The sequence below is a fragment of the Chiloscyllium punctatum genome, chromosome 5 (genome assembly GCF_047496795.1).
Source record: "Chiloscyllium punctatum isolate Juve2018m chromosome 5, sChiPun1.3, whole genome shotgun sequence".
Taxonomy (NCBI): domain Eukaryota; kingdom Metazoa; phylum Chordata; class Chondrichthyes; order Orectolobiformes; family Hemiscylliidae; genus Chiloscyllium; species Chiloscyllium punctatum.
Genome location: NC_092743.1, coordinates 6,989,796 through 7,014,862, shown reverse-complemented (window position 1 = coordinate 7,014,862; position 25,067 = coordinate 6,989,796). Strand labels below are relative to the sequence as shown.

At 42.0% G+C, this 25,067-nt stretch overlaps 1 protein-coding gene across 3 annotated transcripts in view; it reads right to left on the bottom strand.

Moving 5' to 3' along the window:
• The window catches only part of LOC140476855 (transcription initiation factor TFIID subunit 4-like), a 136,196-nt gene that overhangs the window by 39,401 nt on the left and 71,728 nt on the right, over positions 1 to 25,067 (bottom strand). For all 3 annotated transcript variants that reach the window (XR_011960613.1, XM_072569716.1, XM_072569717.1), the window contains exons 13-14: positions 18,175 to 18,231; positions 14,205 to 14,324 (exon numbers count right to left, since the gene is read on the bottom strand). Coding sequence is in view for 2 of the 3 variants with exons in the window: in XM_072569716.1 (XP_072425817.1) it covers positions 14,205 to 14,324; positions 18,175 to 18,231 (177 nt within the window). In the remaining variant the exon portion in view is untranslated. The remainder of the gene's footprint in view (positions 1 to 14,204; positions 14,325 to 18,174; positions 18,232 to 25,067) is intronic.

Here is a 25,067-nt window from a genome sequence, read left to right as displayed (position 1 = left end):
CACCAATACGTCTGCTCCAGATGTATCTGACCATGACAGTTACTGGTTGAAGTAATGGCTGCAGATTTGTTGGGAATTTATGGATTTAATAGAAATTGGAGTATGGACAAGCTTGGACGACACTAAGTTGCAAAGGATGTGATCGCTTAGAACTGGAATGTCACAAGGCTAAATGAGATGATGTAAAAACAATGACTGCAGATGCTGGAAACCAGATTCTGGATTAGTGGTGCTGGAAGAGCACAGCAGTTCAGGCAGCATCCAAGGAGCAGCGAAATCGACGTTTCGGGGAAAAGCCCTTCAATCAGGAAGAGAGATGATGGTCTATTTGCTGTGCATAGAAATAAAGCAAGAATCTTTGGGAACAAAAAAAATTCAGCAAACAGAGGCAAGGATGGAATTTATCACTAATTGTTGAACAAACTAACCTGGAAAACCCGAACAGATCCATGCTGTTGATACTGAGGAACACCCTCTAGAGGAAAGTAACAGGTATTATTGTCCGTTCTAACTTTTGCAAGGGTGCAGGACTTGCACATTCTCTCCAGCAAGAGTCAGAGTGTGGAAGTGAAAACAGCTTAAACACATATGTCTTAAGTAATTCGACAAAAAAGTTTCAAACATCAGAGCTCCTTTATTTATTTGCTGAATCAAAAACTTAGTATGAAGATATTCCAATATTTTGCAACTGGATTTCATTGACAAATTCAAAGGAACTGTGAGGCGCCAAGCCATTTTTAACATCTGAAATTGATCCTCAAACACAAGGGTGTTGTGATTTCCCTATACCCTTTTCTCCTAACCATTTTCCCTCACCCATAATAGTTCTGCAGAGTAGTGTGTTGTCCTGTATATGCATCAATGTGTGCGTGTTTGGGATTAAGCAGGATATAGTTTAATTCGCATTAATATCTAGTTTGCAGCTTAACTGAAGTTTATGTTTGTCTACAATAAGTATGAGTTTAATGAAAAACCTGACGCAAGTCTCTTCTGTTCTAGTTAATGGTTAAAAACATAAACAAATCTTCTTTGAATGAATAAGATATTACATTTTTGGTACAGTTTGTGGAGTGGTGGAACTTGATTTCCATTTAAGACTGGGCTTTGATGAAGAGGTATGGGCCATCAACAACATCAGCACCAGAACTATACTCATATACACCAATAAAATCAAAGAATTGCAGATGCAGATCCTAGGACCAGCCAAACAAAGACAAGCACGAGAATTGCCAGAAGCATGGCATTCCAACCGGAACGCTATCAAAAATGTGTTAGACCCCATCTACCACCCTCTGAGAAAAAGAAGAGGAAGTGATTTCACCACAGGAAATGACATCACCAACCCAAAGAAACCCAATCATATAAATAGAAAGCAGGAATTATTATCCCGAGGCCCACTGAAGATGTTACCTAGTAGGGGGACGAAACGTCTGGAAATGAACCTTCCAGCTCAGTGAGCAAATCTACATCCAGATGCTGGAAATGGAAAATAAAAACAAGTGCTAGAAAAATTCAGATCTGTCAGCACCTGAGAGAGACAGCTAATGCTTCATATCCTAAATGGCTCTTCTTTGGAACAGAAGGAGGTTGACAAAAAAAAGTTTTTTATGGGGGTGCACCTGCAAGTGAAACAGATTGTGAGGGTGACCAGAGCAAAGGCAAAAGGGAGTGCCAATGGTAGAGGTGGAGATATACATATAGGAGAAGGATAGGTATGAATGTAGGTGCAAATAGCAGAAAACAGGTCAGCTCTACTGAGAGCAAAACCCAACGCAAACAAGAAAAGGAAATTGCTGGAAAAGCTCAGAAGGTCTGATAGCATCTGTGGAGAGAAAGCAAAGTTAACGTTTTGGGTTCAGCAACTGTTCCTCAGACTAGAAAAAGGTTTTTTTTATTCAGAAGATGGGGAGGGGGAACGGGAACGGGGTAAGGACTAAAGAATAGATGGAATAGAGCCCAAAGAGAGAGAAGACTAGATAGACAAAGGGGTGTATAATGACCAGTCTTGGAGAATGAATAGCTATTAAATGGACAAGTAGTGGCTAGCAATGGGTGGTATGTAGTAGGAGACCACGTGGTAAGGCCTGGTATATGGGAGTTGGGGTAAATACACGAAGGTGCCTCGAGCCAGAAAATTGTTGAACTCAACATTGAGACCAGAAAGCTGTAGAGTTCCCAAGTGGAAAGGGAGGTGTTGTTCTTCCAGCTTGTGCTGAGCTGTGCTGGAGCACTGCAGCAAGCCTGAGGTAAAGATGTTGGCCAGGATGCAAACAAGACACGAGGTGGAGCAGGGAGCCAAACTGGAAGAAGTGTATTCATGGTCTGAAGCTTTCATACTCAATGTTGAGTTCTGAAGGCTGTAAGGTTTAAGAGGAAAATAAGGTGCTGTTCCTACAGCTTGCAGTGGTTGATGCTGGAACACTGAGCAGTTCCAGTACAGAAATGTTAGCACCAAAGCAAGATGACATTTTGGAATGGCAAGTGATTGGAAGATCGAGGTCATTCTTGCAGTTACAGTGATGTTGTTCTGAAAATTGATCATGCATTCTACAAGTGATTAAAGGATTTAATTAAAATTTCCAATTTAGAGGAAACTGCATTGCAATCAATAAATGCGCTGGACTACATTGAAACAACAAAAGCACTCAAACTCAATGTGGCAATCTTGTGGATATAGGCAATAAGAAGTAGGGGTAGACCTTTCGGCCCCTTGAGGATGTTCCACCATTCAAGTGGCTGATCCAACATTCCTTATGTCCACTTTCCTCCATTTCACATCCTTCTTGATTTATTATACTCATGTATACCCAAGGACAGTAAAAAGCTTGGTTTGCGAGCAGTACAGCAGATCATAGAAAGCAAGGCCATACAGATGATAGGTTGCTTAGACAGAGTGAGACATACAGGTTACACTGCATAGGAGGTGCATGAAGCAAGAACATCATTAACAAGGTTAACATTATTTGAAGTTATAGAGAGTCCATTCATCAGTCTCAGGCGACTGACTGTGTGGAGTTTGCACGTTCTCCCCGTGTCTGCGTGGGTTTCCTCCGGGTGCTCCGGTTTCCTCCCACACTCCAAAGATGTGCAGGCCAGGTGAATTGGCCATGCTAAATTGCCCGTAGTGTTAGGTAAGGGGTAAATGTAGATGTAGGGGTATGGGTGGGTTACGCTTCGGCGGGTCGGTGTGGACTTGTTGGGCCGAAGGGCCTGTTTCCACACTGTAAGTAATCTAATCTAATCTAATAGTGGGGAAGAAGCTGTTCTTCCACACAGACCACTCGACTCAGCCATTGCCAGTAAAGGCAGGGGACCAACTTTGATTCAATGAAGATTGCAGAAGTGCTTGCCAGGAGCAGTACCAGGCATGCTTGAAAACGAGGGGTCAATATGGTAAGCTACAACAAGACTACTTACATGCTAAACAGCATGAGAAGCAAGTGATACAGTGAGCCAAGTGATCCCACAATCAACAGATTAGATCCAAGCTCTCTGCAGTGCTGCAACATCTAGATGAGAGCAGTGGTGGATAATTAAACCAGGACGAGGAGGATGCACAAATATTCCCACCCTCAAACAACAGGCATCCCAATCTGCAAAAGGCAAGGCTGAAGGATCTGCAACTATCTTAGTTGGAAATGCTGAATGGATGATTCATCTTTGCTTCCTCTGGAGAAATATCATAGGAAGTAGTCTTCAGCCAATTCAATACACCCAATGTGGTATCAAGAAATGGCTGAAGGAACTGGATCCTGCAACAGTTATGGCTCATGTCAATATTTGAGCATTAGTACGGAGGACCTGGCCTGCAGAACATTACATTTCCCTGGCTGTTCTGTACAGCTATGATGTGGCAACATGGAAAATTGCCCATGTTTGTCTTATCCACAAAAAGGACAATTCAACTGAGCAAATTATTGCCTCAATAATCAGTGAAAGGTTGTTGCATAGCAGAAACCTGCTCTCAGTCAGTCAGTTTAAGTTCTGCCTGGGCCATTCAGCTCCTGACCTCATTGCAGCTTTTGTTAAAACATCAAAAGAGCTGGCTATCAGAAGTGAGGTGAGTAACCACCTCTTGACATTAATGCCACATGTGACAGATTGGATTAGATTAGATTACTTGTAGTGTGGAAACAGGCCCTTCAGCCCAACAAGTCCACACCAACCCACCGAAGCGCACCCCACCCAAACCTATTCCCCTACATTTACCCCATCACCTAACACTATGGGCAATTTAGCATGTCCAATTCACCTAACCTGGACTGTGGGAGGAAACCGGAGCACCCGGAGGAAACGCACGCAGACACGGGGAGAATGTCCAAACTCCACACAGACAGTCACCTGAGGCAGGAATTGAGCCTGGGTCTCTGGTGCTGTGAGGCAGCAGTGCTAACCACTGTGCCACCGTGCCGCCCGAGATTGCGGGATCACAAAATTCTTGCAAACATTGTTGACTTCTGAAAGCATTCAATTCAATCCAAAATGGTCAACGTTAACTGGATCATAGAAGTCATTTTGTGAAACCTCAAAAATTTGTTAAGTTCAAATAGACTGGCTGGCTTGGACAAGTTGGACCGAAGGGTCTGTTTCTGTGCTGAACACCTCTATGACTTGCATCTTCATTCTTTCCTGGAACGTGGATATCACTGACAAGACCAGCATTTGTTGCCTATCCTGAATTGCCTTGAACTTCAGAGGGTAGTTAAGAGTCAAGCAGATTTCCATTCCTAAAAGGACATTAGTGAACAGAACTTTTAAAAGTAAAAATAAATAACCAAAGCTAGCTCACATGGTCACCACGATTAAGACTGGCTTGATAACTGCTCATTTATTAACTGCATTTAAATTCACTAGCTGTTGTGCTGGGATGTGAATCAATGGCATTAGCCTGGCTGTCTGGATTACTAATTGAATAACATTACAATCATACCTAATTTTCACATATTATTTATATAGCCTCTTGACTGTAATAAGCATTCCAAGGTCCTTCAAAGGAATGTTAGAGTAAGATTAGTCACTAAGACACATTATGCAATATTAGGGCAAAAGACTGGTCCAAGTTAAAAATCTCAAGAGTGATCTAAAGGAAGAAGTAGAGTTCCAGAGGATGGGAATTCCAGAGGATGGGAATTCCAGAGCCTGTGATCTTGGCAACTGAAGACATAATCACCAATAGTGCAGTGATGAAAGTCAAAGACACTCAAGAGATCAAAACTAAATGAGCACAGATTTGAGGATTGTGGGGTTGTAATGTTAGAAATAGGAAGGGGCAAGACCATGGAGGAATTTGTAAACAAGCAGCAGAATTTTAAAATCACTGCCTAGAAGTACAATATTATCCAATATCAGAAAGATATTTTACTCCCAATATGATATACCTTCAGAGTTAAACATAGAATCACTACAGTGTGTAAACAGGTCATTTGGCCCAATAAGCCTCCAAAGAGCACCTCATCCAGACCCATTCCCCTACCCTTATTATCCAATATCTACCCCTGCCTAATGCACCGAACCTACACATCCCTGAACACAATGGGCAATTCAGCATGGCCAATTCACCTAACCTGCACATCGTTCGGCTGTGGGAGAGAATTGGAGCAGCTGGAGGAAATCCACACAGACACGGGGAGAACATGCAAACACCACACAGACAGTCGCCTGAGGCCGGAATCGAACCCAGGTCCCTGGGGCTGTCAGGCAGCAGCACTGACCCACCGTGCTGCCCTTGAGTTAAGTTATATACTTGCTGTTTGGTTCAAAGTATCTGTACTAAGGACTACAATTCTACATTAATCACCCACCCATCCAACTGAAGTAGATTCAAAGCTAAATGCGTAAAAAATATTCTAAGATGGAGGTTCCACTTTATTAAGAATTGACTCAGAACTAAACTTTTTCTTCCCATTGGAGAAGCAGTGGCTGGAGGGGGAGGGGATAGTTGATCTAGGTCTTTTAAATGCTGAGAGGCACAGATAATGTAGATGTAAGCAGGTTATTTAATTTGGACTGTGAGCGCAGAACTAGAGGACGAATATAAAATTAGTCAGCCTCAGGCAAGACTAAAGATTAGAAAAAATATTTTTCCCACAGAGCAGTAGATATGTGGAACAGACTCCCAGCAAAAGCACTTAATACTTCCTTGATTAACTCCTTCATGAGCATAAGGGAACTGGAGAAATGGCTAGTTAGTAATAGGAATGAATGGAGCTAAAGAGAGATGACTAAACCTGTAGAATAGGTTAGCTCCGAAAATTGATGAATGCAGAAATATCATACTATAGAAGACAATGAATGCATGGTCCCAAAGCCCTACACAGAAGCAAACAAAATTTGACAACCAGTCAGGGATAGATATTAGCTATGCCACAGAGATGGATGTTAAGCTGTGCCTTGCAGGAGAAAGGGTTTAAGATGCAGCAAGGACCAAGCAGGGAATTCTAGGGCAGCTAAAGGAATGAATATCTGTCAGTGATGGAGCAAGAACCATAGAGACACAGGCTGGAATTCAACAAGTACAGAGGTGTTTGTAGGGCTGGCTGGAAAAAGTTATAGAGATGGGTGGAGAGGGTGACACCCTGCAGGCTCAAAGAATGATTGATTATTTTAAGATTTGAGGTATTGCTTAACCATGTAGATCAGTAAGCAAAAAGGTGATGGGTGAACAGGATGGAACAGAATTGTTCAGGCTGCAGAGAATTAAATTTCTGGACACTAACCATAAGATGTTGGAGCAGAAGCAGCTCATTCAGCCCATCAACTTTGCACTGCCATTCAGTGAGATTATGGTTGATCAGATATTCCTCACATTCACATTGCTGCCCTTCACCTACAACCCTTGATTCCCCAACTATCAAACGTTTATCTCAAGGATACACAAGGACTGTGCTTCCACAGCTCTGTGGCAAACAGTTCCAAATACACTCAACCTTCAGAAATAATTCCTCACCTCTATCTTAAGCTGGATCCTTTTATATTGAGACTATGCCTCCAGCCCTGGACTCTCCAGTGAGTGGAAATATCCTTTCAGCCTGTCAAGTCCTAAAGAATTATTATGTTTAAATGCATTACCTCTCATTCATCTAAATTCCAATGAGTAGATCCCAACCCATTTAGCCTTTGCTCAAAAGGCACTCTCCTCATTCCTGGGATCATCTGAGTGAACCTTCTCTGAACTGCCTCTAATGAAATCTTTACCGAAATAGGAAGACCAAAACTTCTCACAGAAGGGTAATTTAAAAAGCACAGAAGGCACAGAACATAAAAGCAGAGATTATGACAGAACTTAAATCATTCAGCCTGTTGAAACAGTGCAGGAAATTCTGGGCCCTATAATTTGAAAAAAGATGAAAGCCGTGGAGAGACTTAAAATGTTACCAGAGATGAGGGTGCTCAATTACGAGCGAAGTTTGGAAAGGATGGAACTGCTCAACTCGGAACAAAGAAGATTAACAGATGGCCTAATAGAGCTTTTTGATTGAGTGAAACAAAATATTATTCCTTCCTCTGAACTGACTAATTGATCAGCATCACTGCTTTAGAAAACTGCCAAAAGATCAAAGTTGAACAGGTATCATAGAAACCCTACAGTGCAGGAGGCCATTCAGCCCAACGAGTCTGCATCGACCCAAACCCATCCTCCTACCCTATCCCCATAACCCCACATTTACCACGGCTTATCCATCTAGCCTGCACATCTCTGGGACGCTGGGAGGAAACCAGAGGGTCCACCAGAAACCATGGGGAGAACATGCAAACTCTGCACAGATAGTCACACAAGGCTGGAATCAGACCCAACACTGAAGCAACAATGCTAACCACTGAGTCATGATGCCGCTCCCAAAGGTACTAGAAGAGGAGAACCATGGAGTTAAGGAAAAAGGCACAGGATGGACGATCAAATCCAACTGCCTCCTAAGAGGTACTTGGTGGTGAAAAACTAGTGTACAAAGTGGGAGAAGGTGCAGCCCTTGTCAGGCATGAACATATATCCACATTCCTCTCCTTTGTATAGCGTGGGCTCTCTTTATCCTGTAGTTTAGGGTCACACTTTAGAACTTGGGCTTGATGTAGAATAGTGGAGGAGAAAGCAATGTAAAGAATTTACTTATTTATTGCGGATTCACAGTATACAATGTGAAAATTTGCATATATGACGTTTTGTTAATTATCGACATCTGCTTCTCTCTTTACAAATTTAACTGCACCCCTTCCCCCACCCTATGTTGTTTACGGTCTTTGTGAAGGAGCTCTTATGACATCATTATAAGGCTGCTCCACAGTCCTAAGGTCTTGCATCCAAACCATCTGAACCAGGTCTGTTCTGGATCCTCAACTGACTCCTACTTAGTCATGGAGGGAAAACAGACTATTAACAACTACTTTTTGAAGTGAGTGGGGGTGGGAGGATGTCAAGCATCATTAAGTGGGGCAATGCACATGAGGGTGAAAGGTCTGCTCCAAAAAACATTTTTTGTTCACTCACAGGACATGGGTTTTGTTGGCTGGCCCATCCCTAGCTGCCTTTGAGAAGATGGTGACCTGCCTTCTTGAACCGTTGCAGCCCACATGCTGCAGGTAGATCCTTAGGGAGGGAATTTTGAGATTTTAATCCAGTGACTCTGAACGATCACAATGTCAGGATGGCAAATGGCTTGTAAGGGAACCTGAGGGGGTGGTCTACCCATGTATCAGCTACCCTTCTCCTTTTAAATGGAAGAGGTCGTAGGCTTAGAAGGTGCTGTCTCAGGAGCCTGAGTGAATTTGTGCAGTGCATCTTTTTAAAGTACTCACTGTTGCTACTGAGAGTCAGTGGTGCAAGGAGTGGATATTCATGGATGCTGTTCCAATCAAGTGGGCTGCTTTGTCATGGATGGTGTCAAGCTTCTGTTGGATGCAGCTGCACCCATCCAGGGAAGTGACGAGTATTCCATCACAACCCTGACTTGTGCCTTGTAGATGGCTTTGATCTTATTTAGAGTGGTGCTGGAAAAGCACAGATCAAACAGCATCCAAGGAGCAGGAAAAATCGATGTTTCGTGCAAAAGTCCTTTATCCTGCTCCTCGGATGCTGCCTGACCTGCTGTGCTTTTCCAGCACCACACTAATCTTGACTTTTATCTCCAGCATCTGCAGTGCCCACTTCAGTCTAGGCTCTGGTCTTATATTGTACCTCAGGTGAGGCTAGCTCTGAATAAACCACAAGACTGCATGGCAAACTTTGAAATGAATTTTGGTTAAGTAACGGTAACAAGCAAGGAACCACTGTAAACAAAAAGAAAACCAAACTAAACTTTCACATTAAGAAAACTGCAATGCAAACACAAACATTCTTTAAAAGAAAAGGAATCAGAGCAAAGTTAGTTATTTTTAGAAAAATGCCATGAAAGCAAACAAGAAATCGGAGACTGTGAAATGGACCACACACTCCAAAAAGTTAGATGGAACAAAGAAAGCAGGAAAAAAAAAATGCTATCATGTATATGCAGCTTCTCTCCATTCCGACAGGTTAACGGAGTAGATCTTGCTTCAGATCAATTGCTGTGAGAGCATATTTTAAATAATCTTTCATTGTTCTTTGTTTACAGAGATGATAACCTGCTAAAGAATACCCCTGCATTACCAGTTATCAGTGTAGTTAAAATTAAAGTATTTCAACTAATAGCAGATTCAGCAAAAATAGGAAAATAGCATTTAAGCACTTAAAATATTCAGGAGGTTCAACCAGAATTCAACAAAGATTCTTCAGGACACCTGAAATGTCAACCAGTGTAATCCAAGATAAAACATTCCTGAAATACATTTGTTTTTCTTATATCCAACACTGGAATCAAGTACTTTGTGAAAGCTACCCTAAGCCTGGCAGTGCAATGCCAGCAATGACTTTGCTCCAATTCAAAACACAACATATCACATAAAAACACTTACCTGCTGAGCCTAAACTGCTATTTTGCGTTGAGTGTTATTAGCAAGACTTAAAGCAAAACATTCCTTTCACTTAGTTCAAAAGATTCAATTGCTAGTTTATGCTGAGCAAGTTGGTTTCAGTTAGGGAAAGAGATAGGAGTTGCTTGGGTATTCCATTACTTTAATGATGCTTTCAAAAGATAGGTCCCAAGGTCATACCATGAAAGCAGCAAGGTAGAAGGAACAGATAGCGATGGGGAATTACACTTAAGAGGAATTAGATTAGATGAAGACAGGTATCAAGTAAATAAACACACAGTCACTTTGCAGTTCGCAACACTAATTTTATTGAAGTGTGTCATATTGCCATAGCTTTTCAGCTTACACTCATCAGGACAAATGCAAGAATGCCTTATTTCAAATGATCCCCAGTTAAAATGCAGGACACAAGGGTGCTAACTGATTAGAAGAGCCAACCAGTTGACATCTTTTTATCCTCTGGTATAAACTATTTTTCAATTAAACAGTTCTGAGATGTTGTTAAGACACTTCTGGAGAAAGTGGGACTTGAATCTGGGTCACCTGGCTCGGTGGTACGGATACTACCACTGCACAAGTATTCCCCTCCTCTGGTATAAATGGTGGTAGTTAAATGTAGGGCAGCTGTAGGGCAAATTTAGGAGGTTTAAGAATGGTCAGTGCATGCCTTTTTGGAGCAGTGATAGTGACCCTTATCTCTGATTAAGTCATTCCTGCTCTAGAAGTGTGTGGAAACATTTGGAGGCCCTTTTGTGGTGCAGTGGCAGTGTTCCTGCCCTGGACTAGGGAGGCCCAGGTTCAAGTCCCCACCTGATCCAGAGATTGCAATAACATCTCTGAACAGTTGATTAAAAAAAAAGTTTAAAAAACAAAAGGTCAGTCAACAAGTAACCCAACAACTATATTAAGTATTCCTCACAGCACTGGCCTATGCCTCTGTTTTACTGGTCCAAAGAAATTACCACTATACCACCAACTCCCCTAGTTTCTTACATGAGGACAGTGACTGAGACCATAACATGTTTTATTAGCTGTAAAGCAACCAGGACCTCTTGGGTCAACAAAAGATCAAACATAGAACATTAGTGCACAATACACACCCTTTGGCCCTTGATGTCACACTGACCTATGGAACTAATCTGAACTCCTGAAGAAGAGCTTATACCCGAAACATCAATTCTCCTGCTCCTCGGATGCTGCCTGGCCTGCTGGGTTTATCCAGCACCCACATTTTTCAACTCTGGTCTCCAGCATCTGCAGTCCTCACTTTCTCCGAACTAATCTGAAGCCCACCTATCCAACTCTATTCCATCATCATCCATATGTTTATCCAATGACCATTTAAATGCCCTTAAAGTTGACGAGTCTACTACAGTTGTAGGCAGAGCGCTCCATGATCCTACTACTGAGTAAAGAAACTACCTCTGACATCTGTCTGATATCTATCACCACACAATTTAAGGCTACGTCCCCTCATGCTAGCCATCACCATCCAAGGAAAAAGGCTCTCTCTATTCACCTTATCTAATCCTCTGACCATTTTGTATGTCTCAATTAAGTCACCTCTCAATCTTTCTAATGAAAACAGCCTCAAGTCCCTCAGCCTTTCCTCATAAGACCTTCCCTTCATATCAAGCAACATCCAAGTAAATAGCCTCTGAACGTTTTCTAAAGCTTCCACATCCTTCCTATAATGTAGTGACCAGAACTGTATGCACTACTTCAAGTGCAACCTTGTGGTTCTGAAACTCAATCCCTCTATCACTGGAAGCTAATACACTGTATGCCTTCTTAACAACCCTATCAACCTGGGAGGCAACTTTCAGGGGTCGATGTAATGGACACAGAGGTCTCTTTGCTCATCTACACTGCCAACAATCTTACCATTAGCTCAGTACTCTTTATTCCTGTTACTCCTTCCAAAGTGAATCACCTCACACTTTTCTGCATTAAACTCCATTTGCCACCTCTCAGCCTAGCTTGGCAGCTTTTCTACATCCCTCTGTAACCTGCAACATCCTTCGGCACTGTCCATAACTCCATCAACTTAATGTCATCCACAAATTTATGAATGCATCCTTCTACGACTCATCCAGATCATTTATAAAAATGACAAACAGCACTGAACCCAAAACAGATTCTTGCGGGACACCACTAGCAACTGAACTCCAGGATGAACATTTCCCATCAATCACCACCCTCTGACTTCTTTCAGCTCGCCAAATTCTGATCCAAACCGCGAAATCACCCTCAATCCCATGGCTCCATATTTTGTGCAATAGCCTACCGTGGGGCACCATATCAAATGCCTTACTGAAATCCATATACACCACATCAACTGCTTTACACTCATCTACCTGTTTGGTCAGCATCTCAAAAGAACTCAATAAGGTTTGTGAGGCACGACCTATCCTTCAGAAAACCATGCTGACTATCCTTAATCAACTTATTCCTTTCTAGTTGATCATAAATCCTGTTATAACCTTTTCTAACACTTTAACCACAACCAAAAGTAACACTCACTGGTCTATAATTACCAGGGTTGTCTCTACTCCCCTTCTTAAACAAGGGGACATTTGCTATCCTCCACTTTTCTGGCACTATTCCTGTAGACAACGATGACATAAAGATTAAAGCCAAAGGCTCGGCAATCTCCTCCCTGGCTTCCCAGAGAATCCCAGGATAAATCCCATCTGGCCCAGGGGACTTCTCTATTTTCACACTTTCCAGGTAATGCTACAACAGACGTTGATCATGTAGAGATTATAATCTATGTTGCATAATCCAAAACCCCACACTATTGCTCTTGGGACATTCCACCACCATTTCTACCACAGCACCAGAAAAGAATGTCTGTGTTGTTAACCATGAAGTTATCACCAATTAGCCATTAAAAACCCATCTGATTCACCAATGGGAAGGAAAACCGCTGCCAATACCCAGCTGTCTACGAATCACGGGCCTTAGCCATGTGGGGGACTCCTAACTACGTTCTGAAATGGCTGAAAAAGCCCAGTTCAAGGGCAATTTAGAATTGATAACAAATAGTGACTTTGTTAGTGACACCCACATCCTATAAATGAATAAATTAAAATCAATTTCTCCCACATTCACTTAAAACCAGATTGTTTAGGCCAATGTGACTTCAAACGCACTGCTCCATCTCACAGTGACAGGCACATAACTGCTGGGCCTGCCAGAGTCAAAGAACAGAATTACATCGCAAGGCACAGAATGTCAAAAGCACATTGCAATGGATAACTTTGGCCTTTGTCTTAAAGATGGACTTTCATTCAAAAGCACCTCTTAGACAATGAGGTACTCCAAATGTGTTCACTGCTGGGTGTAGGAAACACACATCTCCTATAAATAGGAATGTGAACACAATCTCATGACTTGTTTTCATGATGTTGATTTAAGATTGAATACTGCACACCACACTGAAGAGGTGAGTCTGCCGGTCTTCATGGGATCTTTGAAGTCCACCCGAACAGTAGCCAGATAGGACATCACTTTTTTTTAATTTGAAAGATAGTGTCTTAGTCAGACCAGCATTCTCTCAATACTTCAGTGGCAGTGTCAGTGCAGATTTGTGCACTCAAGCCCAACAGTGGGAATCCAGAAGTTTGCAACTTGGATGTTACCAACTCTCAATGGCAACACACTACCTGTAAGTCTCCAAAATAAAACAGAACCTGGAGAAACTTATTGGGTCTGGCAGCATCTGTGGAGGGGTAGAAACAATTAACAGAGTCTGAAAAGGGTTCTGAAGAACAGTCATATTAGACTCTAAATGTTAATTCTCTCTCTCACTTTCGATGTTGCCTGACCTGCTGAGTTTCTCCAGTACTTTTTTTTTTTAGGTTTCCAGCAACCAAACCATTTCCAGTATGCCTCCAAGTCACTCACCATTCTGATTTGCAAACATCTTGTCATCTCGTTGGCGACACAAAATCCTTTAAATGCCTCCGCTAACATTGAGGGGGTGAGGACATCCCAAGAACTGTAGTGGCTTGAGAAGATCACTCACCATTATATCCTTCAGGGCAACAGGAGGTGAGCAATAAAGGTTGGCTCAGCCAGCAATGCCCACATCCCCAGAACTAGAAATACTCAACAATGTAAAAGCTCTCAAGCAATTACGAAGCACCACAGCATTGATGTCAAGGTCAGGGGGAGGAGGGTAAACAAGGCAAATCCTTCCTTTAAACTCCTCGGCATATCTTGACAAGGAAGAGGAGGAGAAAAATGGCATACTATACCTCGTTTCCTGTTCGGAGACCTGGTGAATCAGTCATTTTTCTTTTCCTTGGTCCGATGGCAGCCAGTGCTGCAAGATTTGCTTCCCGTTGCTGCAGCTGCGCAAGTTCTAATTGTTGCATCTGTTGAAAAATTGAGAAAGCGATGTTATTTTCTACAACTGGATAAGGAATTGGGGATCCAGCCATTCTCGATGGAGGTTGATCTATTTCAATGCCACTTTCCTGCACTAACTGCATATCCTTTTGTGTCATTAAGATCTAAAAACCTAGTCATTGATCACTGTCTTCAGCATTCTCAGGGAGTTACCACAGCCTCCTTTGGAGAATTTGGAAGAATCCTAACCCTCTAGGTGAAGAAATTCCTTCTCATCTCAGTCCTAATTGATTTGCCCCAATCCTAAACACTAACACGGTGGCTCAGTGGTTGGCACTGCTGCCTCACAGCGCCAGGGACCCTGGTTCAATTCCAGCCTCAGGTGACTGTGTGGAGTTTGCACATTCTCCCAGTGTCTGCGTGGGTTTCCTCCAGGTGCTCCAGTTTCCTCCAACAATCCAAAGATGTACAGATCAGGTGAATTAGCCATGCTAAATTACCCAGAGTTTTCAGTCATTAGTCAGGGATAAATATAGGGTAGGGGAATGGGTATGGGTGGGTTACTCTTCAGAGGGTCGGTGTGGACTTGCTAGACTGAAGGGCCTGTCTCCACACCATAGGGAATCTAATCTAATCATCAGCTCTCTGGTTCTGGACTCACTAGCCAAGGGAAACATCCTTTCCGCATCCATGTTGTCAGTGTAAGCAAGCCTTTTGCAAGCTTCTAGGAGATTAACCATCTCACTCATTGATGTGATCAGAGAATACAGGCATAGTTACCTCAATTTCTCCTGACAGCACAGTCCCATCACCCTAGAAATTAGTCTGGCGAACCTCCATTGCACTTGCTACGTGAAGCTTACAGCACAGGTGCAGGCCATTCAGCCTAATACGTTGAGAATGGCATTGCTGTCCACACAAGCCTCTGCCATCTAACCTTTTACAATCCCATCAACAAACCCTTCTACTGCTCTTTCCCTCATGTGATTTATTTTAGCCATAAATCCTTGACTGGCTTCAACTCCCCACTCTGGTTCTGACTGTCACATTCGCATGGCCTTCTGAATGCAGGTTTCTCCTGACCATACCATTCGATTCATTTGCAGCCATGTTGAGTTTATCATTCCTGTTTTGGGTACATCTTTAAGTGAAGGTTTCTTCTCCACATCTACCGAATGCATGTTATAATTTCAAACATGTCTATTTGACCACTCAGCATTCTCTTTACTCAAAACCGAAGAGCCTTGGCTTGCTCAACCTTTCCTGCTAATAGTACTGGTTAATAAAAATGCAAGGGATGAGTGTTGTGGTACACCCCACAGGCTCTTCTCATTAAAAGTGCTGGGTGACATTCTGATGGGGAAATAACAACCTCCTGGCCATAAGGTAGCAGAATACTAAATCTTGCAGGAACATAATCTGAGTCATTTGTTTGTGAAGCCCTAATTGGGGTAGAGGAGGTTTGACAGGTCAGAGTAGAACCAAAATTTAAGAATGAATGAAACGGTTGCGGGAGAACTTCCATCCATGGCTGAATCGCTAATATATATGTATATTATGCCACTTTAAAAGGACTCAGTAGTAAAATGTTCTGAAAGTGATTATTTGTTCACAGTGCGGAGAAGTAACCAAGGATTCACTTGTTCTCTCAGACACAGGAACGGTGCTTGGTGAAACAAGCTCAATGTGCATCTCCATACATAAATGTTCATAAGTATGCAAGGCTCCATTAAGTTCTAATACAATCTTTTATTGCCTGACTATATGGAACAAAATATTTCTCAGCAAAGCAGACATCAGATCAAGATTTAGGGAGATGACCGTTTGAAGCAAATTTGCACTTAAAAACATTAGCTTTGGTACGGTGGGGTTTAAGGAGAGGGCAGAAGGCACATGTAGATTTATACTGGATATTGCGACCACATTGAAGACTGAATTCCAACAGTCATGAGAGTTGTATCAGAAGAGTACAACATGAATCGTTTAGATAAAGCTGCAAGATCTGAAGTTGAACAGTGCCACCAAGTCAGAGATGACCACGATCTTACAAGGATGGGTACAGTGAGGTAAAGTGGGATGAGAAGGTAAAACAAACCCAGTCCACTACTTTCAAATGAAGAGAATTCCATGTATTTATTACTCTTCACCTCAGTCTTGAAGGGGAGACCTCGCTCAAACTGCGTCCCATAGATCTAGTCTCCCCAGCAAGAGGGAAAATTTGCAACATCCAACCCATAAATCCCCTCATTCTTCTATACTTGAGGGGGTACAGGCCCAACTTTCTCAATCCTTTCCCATAAAATAACCCCTACACCTTAGGATCGAGCTGAGCGAGCTCTTGAAATACTTCCAACATAATTATACCCTTTCTTTTCAACCCCGTAATAAAAAGGAGGCCAAGAAATACATGCTGCAGCTGGACAAACTGGTAGTTAAGGGAGCCTGAGTTTAAGACCAGGATTTATTGGAAAGATGTTGTCACAAGCCAGTTTAATAAAGCAATTCCAGGGCACCACTATCAACTTCTAAAGGCAGGCAACTCATTATTCGGTAGCGTCGCTACCAGGTTGGAGTTGAGACAAGCAATGATGAAATAAATTAAGGAGCAAAGCCTTCCAGACAACTCCTAAGCAGTAGCACAAGGAAAGACAGACAGGCAGGAGTCCTGACTGCAGGAACAGGTATGGTAAGCAGCCCGTGAGTAAAGGGGTAAGTCTGTCTGTTCAGGAATAAAATGTCAACGCAAAAAAAAAACCCCATCTATCCACCTTTTCTCCCCGTGGACGATGTTAAGACAGAAACAGCCACTTCCAAAAAGTATTAGCTTAAGCCACAGTTGTTTTAGTAGCTGGGAGCCTACTGGAAAGGGGTGACCATGGAAACTAATACCTCCAGCTCCACAGTCTTCATCAGACACTAGCATTGTCTTTATCAGCATCTGTCGTCAAAAATCTTTAATCACAAAACGCGAACAGGCTTGATGATTTATTCAGCAGGGAACAGAATCTGTAGGTCAAGTGAAAAATTTCTCACACACAGCACGAACATTGGGCACTTTCATTTGCTTCCATTCCCCAAGTGCCAGGGGCAAGCACTAGTGAGCTCCAATATTAAGGCTCAATTAAAATAAGGTCCAATTAGTCGAGGCTTTCCTCTCGGGCAATAAGAGTCAGGAAATGGATATTGAGAAAATGTAAAAGTGAGCTATTGCGAGGCAGCAGAAGCAGCAGACATAAATGAACTTATTTGTTGGTTTCTACAGTTGCTACTCAGGACCCTCTGGGAGGAAAAGCTTAAACCAGTCTAAGCTATAAAATAAAAAAAAAACCCTTGAGCTAAACATGAACTGTGTGAAACAAGGGCTCCATCACAGAACAGAAAAAAAAACTGCTGGGTTTAGAAAATTAAAAGCCAGAGGCACTTTCCATTTACAACTAAATCCTAGTTCCGCCTCTGAGCCGAGGAATTATAAGCAGTAACAGATTTACAAAATGAGCATTTATCCTGAAATATGTAACCTATTGTGATATTCCCAAATAACAAATCCTGAACTCAAATGCTAGAATTTTGCCCAGTTCTCAATTACCGAACGCACAGCTGGGATACTTCAGTTAACTTTTTTTTAAAAAGAAAAGAAATGAAACACCACCCCTCCTCCACATGGTGACCTTGTTTGATGCGTTGCCCTTGCCTACAGCGGTTCCTGTCCTTGCTGCAGGGTCCGCACAGAAAATGGCATGCAACGACTGCACAAATCCTGACCTAAATACCAGGAGACTGCTGCCAAAAAAAAAAAAATCAAACCCCATTCGCAAAAACAAGCAACAGAGAAAACAAACGGGACAGTAGAAAAAGGTAAAAGCCACAACAACTCACCTCTTTGGCTTTTTGCTTTAACCTAAGTTGTTCTGGGTCTTCATGCTTGGCTCGACTCTTGGGGGATTAAAAGACACAGAATGAGCAGAATGAAAAAGTAATCAAATTTTCAAATTGTGTTGCCTCTGTATCCCTTCAATATTTCATAACTATGGTACCTTTAACTAGAATTCTCTGGTAAATCTGTCAAAATTCTTTGAAGTGAAATCAAAATGATCTTCAAGTTCGTAGCCGGACTGTATTGGTATGATCAATACACACCTACATAACACATCCAAGAATTAATACAGTCCCATTTAATTTTCACAAAATTCCCCAGAACCATGAATGCCAGCATCTGGATTAATTTTCCCACAAAATTGGAACAGCTCGCTCAGAAGAAAATGTCATCTGCTCCTGAAGAGGAAAGAAAACCTCAGAACATAACTTGGTTTTAAAAAATTGCTGTCAAACTAATGTCAACTATGGATTTTAACATTCTGGCTTTGGCTAACATTTTCACAATGAGCAACTGATAATTTCATGCTAAATTACATAATTTGTTGAGAATTTGCACTTCAATATTGTAAACATCTGGACATGAAAACACTAGGTACAATCCTGAACACAACAGAACATGATGAGTGTTAATAGTTCAGTGCACAGTTATTCCAAAAGGGTCAATTACTTGCAAGTTGGACAACACATTTTTGAACATTGGATATTCTGAGTTTGCTACTTCAGCGACGAAATACCTTTATAACTGGATGCTGAGGTCTTTGACCTTGAACACAAATTTAAGCAAGGGAAAAAAGGGATAATTTTATTTTAATTGGAGTTCAGATGGCCACAATATGTGCTTTCATGTGCATTTGCAAGTGTTGGTCCACAAACAGTTATTATTATTGGATCCAGTGTCAACATTTACTGGGATAGGAGCTGGGCTCTACAGCCTCTGCATTACATCTCAATTACTTCAAACACTCAGGCGCTGTGCTGCTGTCCTTTAACATTTTGCTGCTTTTAGAATAGAAAAGCAACCAGCCAGTGGCTCCGTCCAATTTTCTTTTCCTACATAAGTAACATGAAATGTAGGATTAAAATGGGATAGCTCTTCTAACGAGCTAGCACACGCACAACTGGCAGAATGAAGTCTTCCAGTGCTGCACAGTTCTTCAATGCTACAATACACATCCTATCTTGCAAGGTCCCTTAACAAACATAACTTTCTTTTCTAACTGACTGTCCAGATTCACTTCCCTCCCCCCCTCCCCTCTCTCTCTCCACTCCCCCCTCTAAAATAAGTAACTTTGCTCACAGTCAAAATGAAAACCTCTTGTCTGTGGTACAGGAGTTATTGCATTTGTTCCACATGCTGAAAGGGAGATTTCATTATGTTTAATGCAAGCTAAAACTGAGCCGTAGTAATTACACCTGCTCTGTTTGACATTTAACTGTATTGTCTGAACTAATACCCAAACAGTTAAGATGCAATTTTCAGAACACAACACTGACCAAAGGGGGAACTGAAGCTACTTACAGGAATCTGTAAGCAGCTTTCCATTATGACCCCAAGAATTAATGAGAAACCAGAGTATGCAAGTTATCTGAATTCAGTATCCCATGGGATTGCAGGTGCTCCATCGTTCATGACTGGGGTTAAGAGATGTTTGGTTTCTTGGGGAAAACAGAGGGATATGGGGAGGAGGTGAGGAAGTATTGTTGAAGCTCAAGTTCAGTCACGATGGTATTGAATGGTCAAACAGGGTTGGTGAGTGACAGGTACTCATTCTCCTGTTCTATATATTTTCTTTCTCCACATTTCCCTTAAAACTCAAACTGAGTAATAACAGAGGACAGAAATAGGTTCAATGACCGAACTATGCTCCATATGCCTATCCTTGCACACTTCTTCAATCAACATTGCCTGGATTCCAGTTTTGGCCCTGATGAAGGCATCAGCCCGAATCATTAACTCACCCTTTATCCACAGAGGCTACCCAAATTGCTGAGCATTTTCAGCCTTTTGGTTTATTCTCTTTCTCCTGCACTGATCAAGCCTCCCTATAAATACATGCATGATATTTGCACCAACCTATCCATTTCGTAACATTTACTTTAAGGAATTGATTCGCACTGTTCTGCTACAAGCACATGGCTTCCAACTCTGGTTTAAGGAATGCTAGTTGAGAGAATAAATAGGAGGAAGATACTCAGATTGCAATGCCTTATAGGCAATACTCCAGCTATATTTTTTGGTGCACAAATTTCCAGAGATCAGTGCACACAGCATTTACTTCCAAAAGTTGTCAATAAATCGGCATGTTGGAATCTTGGAGCAGCTGTGCAGTTCAGAAGGGACAATGCTTATAGGGTAAGAGAAAAGGAAAGATCTTTTGTTTAAAAAAAAGTATTGTCATAGGTAAATTGTACTGGTGTTTTGGGCTTTCCTATCTAAAAATGATGTTGCCCTTGAGCTGTTGGTCACGAACGCAGACTAAGCGTGCAGATTCTGTTTACCTGAAAATCCAATTCAGGTTTCTGCATCTGTTCAGCTACAAACATATGTATGCATCGGGCTCTTGCTTGCTTCTGCTGGACTGTTCATGGCAGCTAGTCAGGTGGTTTCATCCTGGTCCTTGACTCTTGGCATATCCAGCACTTAAACTAACAGCTCTTCAAGTTGTATCACAACAAGGTGATGCACTTATTAATATAAATAGCATGGTAACACAAGATCAATATGTCTGAAGTCACTTTGCATTCCAAATGTTCACTGACAGAAAACAGCCAACTTGTGCACAAGCCTCACTCGCTCTGATAGAATAATCACCATGTAACTTGCTGGGACAATGTTGATTGAAGAATAAAGATTGCACCTAGGCCAGGGCAGAGCTCACCTGCCTGCCCTTCATGTGTTCAATTGACAAGACGGTGGAGATCAGAGTGGTGCTGGAAAAGCACAGCAGGTCAGGCAGCATCCAAGCAGCATGAAAATCGACGTTTCGGGCAAAAGCCCTTCATCAGGAATGATGAAGGGCTTTTGCCCGAACATCGATTTTCCTGTTCCTTGGATGCTGTTTGACCTGCTGTGCTTTTCCAGCACCACTCTGATCTAAACTCTGGTTTCCAGCATCTGCAGTCCTTACTTCTGACCAGATGGTTTAGTCTGCTCCAAAAGGTAGCAAACACTAGTGGCCAACAGCAACATTTTTAGGTGGGAAAGCTCATAACACCAGTACAATTTACCTATGACAATGTTATTTTTAATCTTACCACTATGGTGAACTAGTGTTTTGGACTCATTCCAAACTTAAAATCTTGAGGCATTTTGAAGGAAAAGCTGCAGAGTGGCAGTTTACTACATATAATGCTTAGAATTAGTCTTGCTCTCAAGAACTGTCAATTTATCTTTCTATTCCCAATGCAGTAGGAAATAATACTTGGAAAAAAAACATAGTGCCCACTATGAAACTGCCAATGACAATTGTGTACTCAACATATTCTCTCCAGTCAGATGAGCATCCAAACGTGGAAGTATTGATATCACACTACTGCACAGCAGGGGTTTGCAGGACTGCTGTGAGCTGCCCAGACTTTTCAGTTAGGGGTGAACGGGCTCCTCCTGTGGTGTTGGGGATTGATATCAACTGGCCTTGTGAATGTTGCTGTTTAAGAGCACAAAATGTAGTATTTAGAATGATTTGGAGATGCCGGTGTTGGACTGGGGTGTACAAAGTTAAAAATCACACAGCGCCAGGTTATAGACCAACAGGTTTAATCGGAAGCACACTAGCTTTCAGAATGATTCTTCTTCATCAGGTGACTATCACCTGATGAAGGATCGTCGCTCTGAAAGCTAGTGTGCTTCCAATTAAACCTGTTGGACTATAACCTGGTGTTATGAGATTTTTAACTTCGTATTTAGAAGGGTTTCTACTGAGACTGCTAAATGCAGATGTCAGACTAGCTGGCCTACATCACCCAGGTTTCTCTCTCCCTCCTTTTGTGAACAGCAATGTTACACTTGTTAACTTCTAATCCACTGGGACTAATAAAGAAATTTGGAAACTTTGGAAAATCAGGAGTTCATCCAGTATCTGGGCAGTTACCTTTTACAGAACCCAAGGGCATAGGGTCTGCACCTGGGGGCTCGAGGGCTTTTAGACCATGAGATTTCTCCAATGTAGTTTCTCCGCTGATATTAATTATTTTCATATCCTCAATCTTAATGGCCCTGACTGATGCAAAAAGCAGCCACTGCCACTTCTGAGCGAACAGAAGTCAATGATCCTGCGGCAGAGTAGAAGTTTGCTGGCAAGTGCACACTTGGAGAAATTGGTGGAGTCTCCTTCTGCACTGGTGTTACTCATTTTTGTTTGTCCTGCTGAGCTGTACTCACCCATGCTAGTTCTAACCAGTTTTTAATAGCCCGCAGCACACGCCCTTTACATAAAAACTATTTTTTGTTTGAAAACCAGAAAGAGAAACAAAAAGGAATGAGAGAAAATTTAATGAGGTCTTTGCGGCAGAATTCTAAAAAGGCTGGTGACAGTAGCCCTTCCAAGTTACTCTGCAGTTATTTTTATTCAAAACTAATTGAATCGGTTTGTACCCACCAGACAGAAAGCCTCAAGGGTGAAGAAGAGAAAAACTACAGATGCATTTTTGATTCAGACTGAGCAAAGACAATGCAGCAGTGAGCATGAGCTTGTAATGAGCTGCAAAGCCCATGGGGTTCTCAGACTGAGGTATCCCAAACCAAGGCAGGATATTAATGGGACAAGCCAGATCTCACATCCCAGAAAGGTGCAGGGGCTGGTTTAACAGCGCAAAAATAAATTTAGGCCAACTTTCACTTTAATCCTGAGAGTTGCAAATGAAATTTTTAAATGACTCAAAGAGATTCCCTCTCACACTACATTTGCGATCAGAAACAAAAAGGATAGAAGAGGCACAGGAAACAGAAGGTGAGCTCATCCCAAACTAGATTTCAAACTTTAATCAGCAAATCATAAAATCATTCAATACAGAAGAAGCCCTTTGGCCAATCACTTTCGTACCACCAAAGCTAGTGTAAATTTAAACTGTCACTTTCTAGCATTAAAGCTATCGTCTTGAATGTTATGACCCTGCTATAGGAAGGATGTTGTTAAATTTGAAAGGGTTCAGAAAAGATTTACAAGGATGTTGTTAGGGTTGGAAGGTTTGAGCCATAGAGTTTATAGAGGTTTATAAAATCATGAGGGACATGTTTAGGGTGACTAGACAAGGTCTTTTTCCCTAGAGTAGAGGAGTCCAAAACTAGAGGGCAGGTTTAAAGTGAGAGGGGAAAGCTATAAGCAAGGGCTGAAGGGGCAAAATTTTTCATGCTAAGGTGTATGGAATAAGTTGCCAGTGGAAGTGGTGGAGGCTGGTACAATTACAACATTTAAAAAGTGCATCAATAGGAAGGATTGAGGGGGATATGGCTAAATGCTGGCAAACAAGACGAGATTAATTTAGGATATCTGGTCGACATGGACGAGTTGGACCGAAGGGTCTGTTTCCGTGTTGTTACAACAAATGCTCATCCAAGTATTCTTCGAAGGTTGAGATATGAGCACCACCCTCTGGGGTGAAAAGTTTTCCTCAAATCTTATGTAAATGTCATGACCCCTTATTATTGACCCTGGGAGAAGGAGCTGGAGAGGGATTGTGCGGGGATACTGCAGGGGTGCAGTCAAGGTAATTCAACCATACAGGTTTGAGGAATCTGTAAGCTTTGAAAAGTGTGGCGCTGGGAAGCGCAGCAGGACAGGCAGCATCCAAGAAGCAGGACAGCCGACATTTCAGGCATGAGCCCTTCATTAGGAGCATTCCTGATGAAGGCGTTATGCCCGAAACGTCATCTCTCCCACTCCTCAGATGCTGCCTGACCTGCTGTGCTTTTCCAGCAACACACGTTTAGACTCAACTCCAGCAGGTGCAGTCCTCACTTTCTCCAAATCTTATAAGCCCACTCCTATTTTGTTACTTTGAACTGCTCCTGTTTTCAGCAGCAATGTTGGCTTGTCTATTTATAAGAACAAAACCATAACTAAATTTCTCAGCACTACTGAAGTCCTGTCTGCACAGTGTTGGCTGCACAGATATTGAAGTCTGATGAGGACATGTGAATTGTCTGGGTAGAAGATCAAAATTCTGGAAAAACAAACAATAGATTTGTAATCAATATCCTTTAGAAATCCAGGGGGATCACACCACTGCATCGCCCTCATCAAACTACCTGTTCTTTGAAATACTGAGTTTAACTGGTTAAAAATTATTTGACCGTGTCAGATCCGTTGGTTTTCCTTAACTCAGTCCAACTTTAACCAAGTGATAGTTAATTTTCTCCCGGATTATTTCTAAAAACTTTCTCATACTGAGGTTAAAACGAGTTAGCTTGAAGTTGTAAGGCTCATCCTTCAATACTTTTTGAAGGGTAGCATTTGCAGTTCTCAAGCCCACTGGCACCACCTCTATATCCAAAGATCATTGCCAGTGCTCCTGTGAGGATCTTGCTTACTTCACTCAGAATCAGATCCTGGTGACTTATCAATTTTCAAATACAGGCAGCCTAGCTAATACCACAAACAACCTTTAGCTCATTGTGGGTCTCTTTTGCTGTGGACATGACAGCATCTTCCTCATTGGTAAAGATGGACGTAAGCATACATTCAACATTTCAGCCAAGCCCTCTGCTTCTTGAAATTTGAACAAGAACATGAAGCTAATTTTGAAACTCAAGACTGAATTGAGACATTTGTGTGGTTCCACATTGCAAGGGGCATCTCCTGGAAGTTTCTGAATGGGGAATTGGGGTAAACAGTGTGTGGTCTGGCAAAAAAAAAGTCCATAGTGACTGAGAAGCATCAAATGTATCACACAAC